This window comes from Saccoglossus kowalevskii, chromosome 5 (assembly GCF_978046115.1).
Source record: "Saccoglossus kowalevskii chromosome 5, keSacKowa6.1, whole genome shotgun sequence".
NCBI classification, from domain to species: Eukaryota; Metazoa; Hemichordata; class Enteropneusta; family Harrimaniidae; genus Saccoglossus; species Saccoglossus kowalevskii.
Window position 1 is genome coordinate 11,985,245 of NC_140645.1, and position 11,623 is coordinate 11,996,867.

The 11,623-nt window shown below is 34.1% G+C and overlaps 1 protein-coding gene across 1 annotated transcript; it reads left to right on the top strand.

The window, feature by feature from the left end:
• The first annotated feature begins 1,639 nt into the window (after window positions 1-1,639).
• On the top strand, window positions 1,640-9,680 carry LOC102801164 (NXPE family member 4-like). Its single transcript, XM_085498718.1, has 6 exons — window positions 1,640-1,700; window positions 3,855-3,958; window positions 6,226-6,515; window positions 7,219-7,767; window positions 8,746-8,786; window positions 8,953-9,680. The coding sequence occupies exons 1-6, from the start codon at window positions 1,640-1,642 to the stop codon at window positions 9,678-9,680; spliced, it is 1,773 nt and encodes a 590-aa protein (XP_085354844.1).
• Window positions 9,681-11,623: the final 1,943 nt, after the last annotated feature.

Genomic DNA, 11,623 nt, shown 5'->3' on the forward strand with positions numbered 1-11,623 from the left:
GCTCACTTTGAACGACGTATATTTGCGAGACGTGAGCCGAGTACATATATGGAGCACTAACTGTGCTTTAGTCAATTATAGGTTGGAGGAGAGTTTATTATTGTTATTATGTTTTAGCGTTCTCAATATCAGGTCATTTGCTGCCACTTAAAGCGGAATAAAAGAGACAAAAATGTACAGTTCACCGTCACTGGCCCGCGGCTCGGCATAATTTAAAACGTATTTCCGCAATCTCATATGATCATCTGAGTACGAAACTTGTTTTAATCATCAAATATTATTGTATTTAAAGTTTCATTAAAGTTTCAAGTGACTGGTAAGTGCTGTGGTATAGCATTGTAATGATCGCCCGTGCATTAAATCACAACTGAGTTATTTTACTGTGTAACAGTTACTTTCAAATTCTACGTGAGCCCGGACGAAACTTACAGGTGTAACAAATGAACGAATATGGATGAAATTGTAGAATGATGTGTAATCTCTTTGTAAATAAAAAGTATACTAGTACTTTTCTATTAATTGTTTATGCAAGTTAATTTATTGAGTTGTACATCTGAATTGAAAATATAATGTACAGAAAGATTGTCCATAGAGAATTGCTACGCTGAAAAATATGAATTGCAAAACAGTTGTTACTAGAGCGATAAACTATCACTTCCTCGCACCTCATCTACACATGATATTATCTTCACGACTGACATTTTTCTATGTGGTGGTGCAGAATTTTGAAACAAAATTATTTTATGACGAATTTCCAAATTCCTACTGATATTTTGTGAGAATTATCAAAGGTCAACAAAAATTTCCGAGAAAATGCATAGGATAAACAAATTATCACCAACACCGATGAGAACGACTATTGCCAAACTGCGAAAAGTATGCGCTGCTCACACTTTAACAATTTGAGGTGCGAGTGACAGTAATAATACTAAAGTCAATCTAAATGTTACTGCAAATCAAGTACGCAATAGTTGCATTCAAATTTGCCGAAAAAATAAAATTTGCAGTTGTATTTTATGCCAGTCGTAGCAGCCACCTCCACCCCAAAATAATTCCTGCTTGACAGGGCTTCGGCAGGCAATCTCACATTTAGATCGCCGGAACAATGACGATCTAGAAAGTACATGTGTGGCCGTCAAGAAAATATGGTCAAGAACACGTCAGTAAAACGACAAATTAATTAAACGGTCCGTCGCAGTACAGGACAGCACATGATTTTTTTGCCTTAAAATTGAAAAAAATTACCCGAGGATGTAACCATATTTTCCGGGCATTTTCCCTGGCTAACTGTTGATTGAGATGATTGACTTCAAAATGAAACCCATGCGTCGCAACACGATCTTGCTAGTACATTATAATTATTTGTTAATTATTTTCTTCAATGAATACGCCGGCGGCCATATAAAAGGCTAGCTGTGATTGGCTGTAGCTAATACGAGATTTGAACGAAATTTGTATAGGCATTGGGTCAGAACCTTATTTTGACATTCGCAACTACCAAAACTTTAAAAAGCTGTCAACATAATATATCAGAATAAAATAAAATAAAATAAAATAAATATATGTTTCACGTTCAAGTAACTGGTAAATTGTGTCGTAATAGCATATTCGTTAAAGAAGCAGCAACTTCAAGCGAACGATGCTTTTTAGATGTTCTGAGGAAAGAATGGAACTGGGAGTTATCCTAAAGAAAACTGAAGGTATGATGATATTGTTAATTCATTACGAACCGTGTGTAAAGTGCAAATTATAAATTGAGCCAGCATCGGCAGTTGTGTACTGATTTGTTATCTACATGTACAGGTTTTTACAATAACTGAATAAACTCAAGTTCATTGCATACTTAATAACTTTATGCACTCGCATACATGATCTGAGTTACAAAATAATATCATAGCAATGGTAGATTTTATCAGGAAAATGCAGTTCATTTCGTGTTAGTGGTATGTGGTCTCATTTTCGTATTTCGTAAAAACAATAACATTTTACATAATATAACCCAACTCTGTTTAGGTAAACATAGTTTTAAAATAGCACTAAATTTAAAAGTTGTGAAAATAAGCAATCAACCCAGACAGATATAAAAGTTAAAGATGAATGCAATAGAATGGATATATACAGATGAGAGGATTGAGTGAGAAATGGATTGCAACATAGTATTTTTTTTTTTGTATAAGCATGTTTCTCTGAAATTAATATTTTTTTTATTTATTTACGCCACTATTTTTTTTTTTGCAGTATTAGATAGTCTGAAACTTGTGTATGCCATCCACGGTATGCATCCATAATAAACACAATGCTTATTGTCGACTGAATGCAGAATATGTATTACAAAAATGCGCACACATGTCACTATTTTCAGCAGACATACTGTGCATTTTGCGACGAATTTATTGATTTTAGTAATAATTGTCAATAATGAACAGCTTAATATATTCATATATTTTGCTAGTGTACATAACATGTACCTGTACAAATTCATAGCTGATGGGATTTAACATGTACGATGTTGTTATCCTTGCTCGAGTTAGTAAGTTGGGTGACACAGCGCTAGACAGGCGTTAATTCCCTGTGATCTGATCATTTCATTGATTTTCTTTAGGACTATTCTATCTAATATAGTGTTTAATACACACCTGTGCAAATGTGCGTATAATTTAAGCGAAACTCTGGTAATACATAACCATTTAAATGTTATCTAGAAATGTTATATCACAATAAATATAATATGAAAACAAATATTGAACAATAATTTAGATTGCTACTTCTTTAATTTGCAAACATTTTGAGATACCTTTCGTAAGCAGTTTTCGCAACGAAAACATATAACGTGTTGCGTGCTGAGGTAACTGATGATAACGGAAAAAAAACATTATCATTTTAAAAGTGTTAATGAGCAAAATATGTCAAATGGTGCTTTGTATGATTAAGCACTTCACACCATTGGACAGTAATACACAATAAATATATCACATAATCAAGGAAGTACTTATTCCTAAATATAAACATTGATAATTAAAATGTATAATAAATAACAATTACAAAATATAATTTGTTTATTATAATAATGACGACAAATCTTATATGTGGATTTCATTTAGATGAACCTACTATATACACTAAACCATTACACATTTTTGTGATCAGTGTACAGCATTTGTGATTGTAAAATTCTGCTGTGCAAATATTAGGGAATTTAGCAAAATGCAAGATAGCCTAACTTTGGTATGGAAGTTATTGGATGGTAATACTCATCTAAGTGTTTAGTGAAACATCTGGTATTACCTTTTATTGTCATGAAGTTCCAAATGAAGCTTCGGTCTCAATGTATCCTGCTAATTCATCTTGGTCTTATTGTAGCTGTTTTGTAGACACGTCGTGTAAAAGAAAGTTCTTTCAATGTTGCAGCCAAAATGTGAGCAATAAGTCTGTTCGCGATAATTAGGCTTACAAAAATGGTTTGTCCCGTACATGCATAAAATTGCATTTGTTTACATTTAATACATGTATTTTATGTATAACAGAAAACATGGTATTCACTTTAGCTTTGTATAGTTGTATTCTTAGATGCAGTAAATGATGTTATATATATAAACAACAAGTTCTTGTTTCATACCAGATTACGTCGTATGTGAAACCATATTATGGATAAAACGCTTTTGTTGACATAAGTAAACATAACAACTTAGTTTCACATCAAAACACTCTTGCTCAATTCACTAACTGATGAACCATGCTTAATATCAAGTCATTGCTGTAAAATCCACAAACTTTAATTATCGCTGCAGTGCGGCCACTTTTTATGAAGCAGCGCTATTACTAGATACACAGCCTCCACTGTTTTCTATTTGAAGTTAGTCCTATGCTGGACGAAATTATTTTTGATGGCGAAAAAAAAAACGATAGTGTTCATGCAGTACTGCAGATTATGACATGTTGTTTGAAACCAACTTCCAATGTAAGTATCCATAGTGTGTTTACATTTATTACGTATATAATTCTATTAATTATAATCATATCACTATCCAGATATCTGGTGGAAACATGACCTGTAATTGTTTCAATTAAATTAAATTCACATTATTCCACAAATTATTTACATATATCACCTTTTCGTAACGCCATTTGGTTGAAATGAAATACGTAGTGCATAAGCATATCGTGTCGATGGGAAATAAGCTTTAGAGGCGAGACTGGACGCATGTAATAAACTCGTAATCTCAATGAATAATAATACAGCAATCCACACTTTGCTATAAAAATTCAATAACACGTTTGGTTGACGAAATGCTTAAATATAAACACTGATCACTATACACGCAGTTTAAATAAACACCCGAATTCCCTTATCGGTTTAGTAAAAAATGCAGGTGGTACCTTATACTGATACTGTTCCACTGAACCGAAAATATCCAATATTTAATATTATATTCGTCATCGTGTTAAAACCACTGTGGATTTCCTACTGCGCAATATACATACTACTGTACAATCGATGATCTACATACAGTTAAATTCAGCATGAGAAACGTATTGAGAATGCGCCATTGTGGTATTTTAATAATCATAGTTGCTGTTTTTGGTAATTTTTATGTGGTGAGTACAATTCCTTGCGCCTTAAGTTAAACACAACGCGTGATTACATGTGTATGGAACGCCATGATATATTATCATCTTGTCATGACATGATATGCCTTCGCTATTTCATAATATGCTTTCACTCTAACCCGATTGGAATTAGCAACAACATGATATACAATCTACTTTAAATAACATATATTAACCGTTAATGGTTTATTGTCCACTTCAAACATTTGAAAAGAGGGAAATTTACAAGTTTCTCGCGACAAACCTAAAACTGCCGAAACACGCGACTCGTCATTACACTGTCTGGAGTGATATCCTTTTAATCAAACATGGATATACCACGAATTGCAAATCAAAAAACAAATAACGGCGATCTGAATTCCATATGGCAAGTACGCCACAAGCTGATTCCTAAAATCAAAACTGACTACTTTTTGTATGTGTATACTTGCCACGAAATAGATGACCAGGCCCACATTTCCATGTGGCAAAGATTAGCAGTCGATAGTTCCGCTGTACAGTCGTCGTGCATACTTTGCAGTATCTTCGTAATAACCTATTATTATCACTACAATACAGATTCAATTAAATGCAACAGTTCAATAACATTAAAGCACTAGTTCCACACTGACGCAGAAGTGCACGATAATACTCGGATCAGAAAGAGGTTGAAAGAAGAGTACAACTCTTACACGGTAACGCATTTCCACGCCACATTCATGTCAAAGTGGTGTCTACGATACCAAGGACGCATTAGCAACAGTTATGGGTCAATTTCTGCAGTATTGTACGTGTATCAAGAGAATACTGACCAGAAAAGAAGCACAACTGATGAGTAAGCCGTGAAATACATGACTTGAATCATTTGACCGTTATTAGTTATGTTATCTATTACACATGATTACGTAATTTTATTTACTTCTTTCATTATTCTCCGACTTTTGTTTACTAATTTGTGAATTGTGTGCACGTTTCAGGCCAATCATATCAGTGTGTCCACCGCGCGTCTCTCGCTATTAACAAATTTCAAACTATATCATTTGGTTCATACTTTCAATTTAGATTCTTGCCCTTTTCCATGTATTTATTTTTTATTTTTTCACGTTTTATCTGGTTTGTCAATATATACATGTAGGAGAATTGTCACTCAGGAAATCAAGACTCCGTTTAGTCAACGCGTTGCACTTGCCCTGAGACTCCGACGTCTTCACACATAAAGGCGGGCCCATAAGTGGCACCCTCACGCGAGTGCCACATCGTCATTTACATGATTTTAGTCAGAAGCGACCAATATCATGGAATAGGCGGCTTAGACTCTGGAACGCTGAGACTCGTGATACACCCTACATTTCTCCCACACCAGTCATTTCTAGTGCGTTAAATGTGTGTTTGTAAGGAGGTTTTACACCTTGTTTTGATTAATGCTCCATAATACCAATATATGGCGGTTTGATCTCATTCTCTTCACAAAATATGACATCATGTTATACTTAATCATCCGCTATTTAGAATGTGGCACAGTTGCCTCGATAACAAAATTAACGTCCGCGATGTTATATCTACTTATAAAAACTAACTTTTGCGAGAACGGAATACAAACAATTAATGTCGTAACGCTATAACATTCTTTTTTGACAGAGAAAATTCAACGTTGTGCCAGTAATGTTTTGTAGCAACACTGAATCGGCTCCGCATACCATTCCGAGAGATGTTTTTTCTACCGGCAATAATCAAGAAGTAGCCTACCGAAGCCGCGATCTTTTCCCGTATGATAACTATAATCGATTTGCCATGGACTGGATAGGAATCGTAGACGAGTTGGAGTGGTCACATCAACACACTGAACATGAAACTATTAGAATAAACATGAGCAAACCGTTCGATATAGGTGATGGATTGCGTAGTATAACATCAATGAATAAAACAAGGTAATACTGTCAACATGCACGATTCATGTATAAAAAGTATTATATTCATATAAGGGTTGTTAGATTGAAATATCAATCCCACCTATTTAGTTCTAGCTCAAGCTTCTAAAAAAAACAAGCTCACGTTTTGTCTTCTAATTGCAGCATTTGATGTAGAAATTCGTAAAGCATGATTCGGCCATTGTTAAAGGGACAAATGAAATGACTTGAACAAGGCGGGCGCTCACACGTGTGGGTGTCCTACATAGAGCAACCGAAAAAATTAATCAAGTATCGTAAGAAATCACAAAACATTTCCCCTTATTGTTAAATTGTGAAACGGCACGAAATTCGGCAAATATACAAATTTATTAGCTCTATTTAAAAAAGTAGAGCAACACATAAGAATCAAATAAGTTAATTCAGTTATGAATATTGCTATTTTACTCGACAGAGGTAGATTTTAAAGTTTAATTTGAATGTATAATTTATATAAATATGCCATCTGTCAATTTAATAGGATGTACGATAACGAAAACATAACTAGATTTAATTTTGGGCATGTAATGAAGCGCATGGTATTTCAAACAAACACATCAATCGCAACTGAGTTACACAATTTTCAACGTTACATTTAATTATACAATACCCGAATATTCTTGGTCGACTTCAACACTCAATTACGGTTAACACATAATTACGTGTTTTCAATTTAATTATATAGGGTGACATTATACGGCGGGCGAAGTGACATTAAAAAAGGTGGGTTCATTCATGTGGTCATGATAACGTTTGATGAATATGGTCGATCCAGAGACAGAGGAGGAGATTTCGTTTCTCTAGTAATGTCGAACAAGGCTCTCAATAAAAGCACAGCTGGTCGTGTTATCGACTATGATAATGGAACATACTCTGTGTTTTGTTATGCTGCCTGGGCCGGTGACGCACATATTTCTATTAGACTCACGCTCAACAGGGAAGGTGTACAATTTCTGCAGAACATGATAAAAAATAAAGAGAAACTCATAACATACAACGCCGAGTACACAAACGGTACTTCAAATGAAAGAAGCAACTGTGCGTTGGTTAATGAAGGCGTGTGGGATAATCAGTGTGAATATGTCAATCAACATGCAATGGGAAAAACGGTTATTATATGCGATAAACCACAGTACTTTGATTGTGACCAGATAGAAAACATTACTATGAAGCTTCAAAGTCTTAATGTAGCAGCTGCTGCCATGGTTTCCGACTTAAAGTATATATTTGACAGGTTAGTATGATGTTTATAAGTGATATGAGTGTGTAGCTGATATATGTATTAAACACCTAGCTATGTCGAAACTCTTGATATCGGGGCTCGATGGTCACGTTTATCATTTGATGTTTATTTTAAAATATGTTTAAATATGGTCCCAATGGCTCGCGATGATGGGGGATTATAGCACGTTTATTAATAACTTCTTGAAGTTTGGAATGTTCTCTGCATGCATACGTCAGTTTGTCGTCAAATTGTGAGTGTGCCCTCGTCTACAAATATTTACATATCATTAGAATGGAATGCCGTATTAAGAGAACAACTTTGATATAATATTTAATAAAAACAGAACTTCCTCAACTGGCCTTTGACCTTTGTTGGGATATGCTGTCTTATTCATGTCAAAATTAAAAGTATGTCATTTAATGGTACGTTATATTTTTAGAAGCCAAATCATTTAATTTTACCATGCGAGATTTCAGTGTTTATATTGCAATTCCAAAATGCGCTAATCCACTCCAAACTGCGCATGTCATTCTATTATGCATAATATAATGACGTAAATTTTGAGATGGCTTGATTGCGCTACGGTTCTACTTTGATGTGGCTATTCATTTGAATTATGACGTATCTTATCATAGCTTTTACATTCCTATTTCACAATCTGCTTTATATTTTTGGCACCAACTAACTGCGTACATATGCCTATCGGCGTATCCTGAAATGTATCATTGCGGACAAATTGAAACACAATTCTCCTTTCCAAATTACGAAGTCATTTAACACGCCCTTGACAATGAACAATCAAGATGCATTCAATTAGCATATTGATCATGGAGAAGACCGGATGATTTGGAGGGCGATATCAAACATTACACTAAATAAATTAATGCATATATAACATAAACTGATGACTTTTACTTGTTGGGTGGAAAGTAAATGCTTGTGGTGCAATAATTATGTTTAATGTAACCCTTGTTTATAATTTTACAGAAAATATAACGAACAGTTATCATTGAAATTACAAATCGAAGGTACGGCGACTTTAAAATTATGCATAATTATTTATATAATATGGAATCTATTTAATATTAATACATTATAATTGAAATACTGAACGATAAGGTAACGATAAGTGTTAAATTAATAGTTTAATGTCTTCATGCTGCCATTTGTCCCTAATACATATTCTCATATCAGATGCACTGCTCCCACAAGAAAAACTGAAACCATGCGCTGCAGACTTGCGTATACCGCTGAGCGATGGATATTGGTACAACAAATCTGTATTTGTGCCTCTGGTATGTAAAAGTCAGCAGTGGACGATAGACCAAGCAGCAAGGTGTCTAGCTGATAAACAGATCATTCTTTATGGTGATTCAACTTTAATGCAAATAGGAATGGTACTGAAGAATACATTCAAAATAAAACACATTATCTCTACCTTTGTTTTTCCAATGGTAGCAAATGCTGTCATGCGATTCAAAAAAGGGGTTTTAGAAAGTGATCGTCTAGACAGAATCTCTCAGGTAAATTGCTCTATTGCAAATCATGTCATCGTTTTAAACTTTGCATACCATTTTGGTGCCTTCACAAACCGGGCATACTTAGAAAGATTATATCATGCTAAATTGGCTGTGCAAAATCTACTGTCAAGATGTCCCAAATCAATTGTGCTGATAAAACTATCACATCCGCGTGACAATGAATCTATAGAGCAAAGTGTGCATAGTAGTAACTGGGTCTTCTATGACATGAACAGAATGATACGTCGTGTGTTTGGTGGTATTGGAGTGCGTTTTTGGGATATATGGGATTTAGTAATTTCGTCGTTTGAGAACATCAATGTTCACATGAATACCCGCGTTATAGTTCAAGAAGTGCATCTTATGCTATCGTATATTTGTCCTGAGTTGGTGATGACTTAGGTATGTTATATGTTATGTTATATATATTGGGCAAAACAGGTAGAAACTGCGGATGTTGTAGTAAATACATTATTGATAGTCATTGCCGATTTTAGTAGGCCTATTCATTAGATATTGTTGACTGGATTCCATGAATAGTCGGTTTAACCAGCAGCAATAGTTTTTCTAACATTGACGGAATAAAGTAAGTAAATATAATATGAAGAAGCACTAAATACAAATATTGAAATTATATTATATTAAGCGCAGGGATTGATCATTTTGTACAATTTAATTGTAATCTAGAACAACACGTTAGTTTTAATGTTGTAATAATTATTGATGTTGCGTGATATATCAGTGACTACAAAAAACATATGTTTTTATTATTTGGTATGATTATTTAACTATGCCCAATTTACAATTATTTTCGTAGACATATTTTTCAAAGAAGTTAAAAGTAATATAAGATTATTTCAATTCATAACTTGTTTGTGTAAACTTGTGAAATTACACCTTTATTACATTCACACACGGAGCGGAACAACTAGTTTTGAAACTAAATATGTAAACAATATATTTTAATCCCGAGTTAATTTTCATGACTCGAGGAAAGATTTTGTCTGATTGAATCAACCGAGGACTCGACATTAATATATTTAGTATTCATTCGGACGCAGTCCAAAAACGGGGACATATGGATTGATTTATGTGTGTCCGTGTATCCATGCATTCGTGCGTGCTTCCGGACATGTATTTTAGACATGCCTGGGCCGATTACACACATGCATCATACGTAATATTACATATGCACATCCGATTTGTTTATAGATCTGATTCAAAATGAATGAATGGCGGTATTTTTTGTGCTGAAATATCATCAAAATCAAACTTGGTGCATATGTTGGATACTATGTGACCTTAATGCACGTCATTTTATTTTTCAGATTGAAAACAATAATTGGCCGACTGGCCGCTATTTTGCCATATTTCTACCATGTTATAACTGAATATGTTCGAATTTTAAATATTCATTATACATCATGTCATAGATAATACAGACATATTGATTTGACTTTCTGATTCAAAATAGCAAAATGGCCGGAAATCCGTAACCGGATCTTGGCGTTTGTGGATGGATTATGTTCAAACATGGTTCATACATTAAACATTTTGCGTCTCTTGTGCACGCCATTTTATTTTTTAGAACGAATTGGTTGAAGGGCGGCCATCTTGTTTTTATTAATGTTGTTTCAGATCAATATCTCTCAACATGCACAAGTACTCATTGGCAAAATTAGATAACTAACGGGGACTGTGCCAAGCTTGGCTGGTTACTTTGAGCTTTATGTACCCGTACATGTGTTACACGCAACGTCCACGTTTTAATCCTGTCAGAGGCAAATGTTGATTCTATGTTACTATATCAATAAAAACTGTTGTGTTTTTAACAGCTGTTTGACATGAAAATCTAATAAAACGTGATGGCAAATTGTTAGGGATACTGAATTATTTATTTATAAATGTCTGGCTAGTATACATATATAAAATACAAATAATTATGGATCACATTTTATGATACAAACGTTACGTTACTTGCATGAGAGTGTGCACGTGACACACGAACTTATAATTATGTATTTCTGCATGAGAACATTTCAATCCTGTTACCAACTCGTATTTATTCTATTTTTCTACGTCGAACTTTCACAAAACACAAAGCTCCTAGACAGTTCATTTTACAATTTACTGTTCACTTCCTCAACATTTTCCGAGTGGGATATTTAAACTCTTAATACCGACCAACCAGAAAGTATAGTTTGAGTATTTAAGAGCAGAACAAACCTTGACAAACTCATCACACATTTAAAATACAATTTTATTTTTAAATACAATGTGCTCTATTAACAACAGAAACATGAATAGAAATATTACTGGTCGGAAGAAAACGTGCTTTTTTGAAC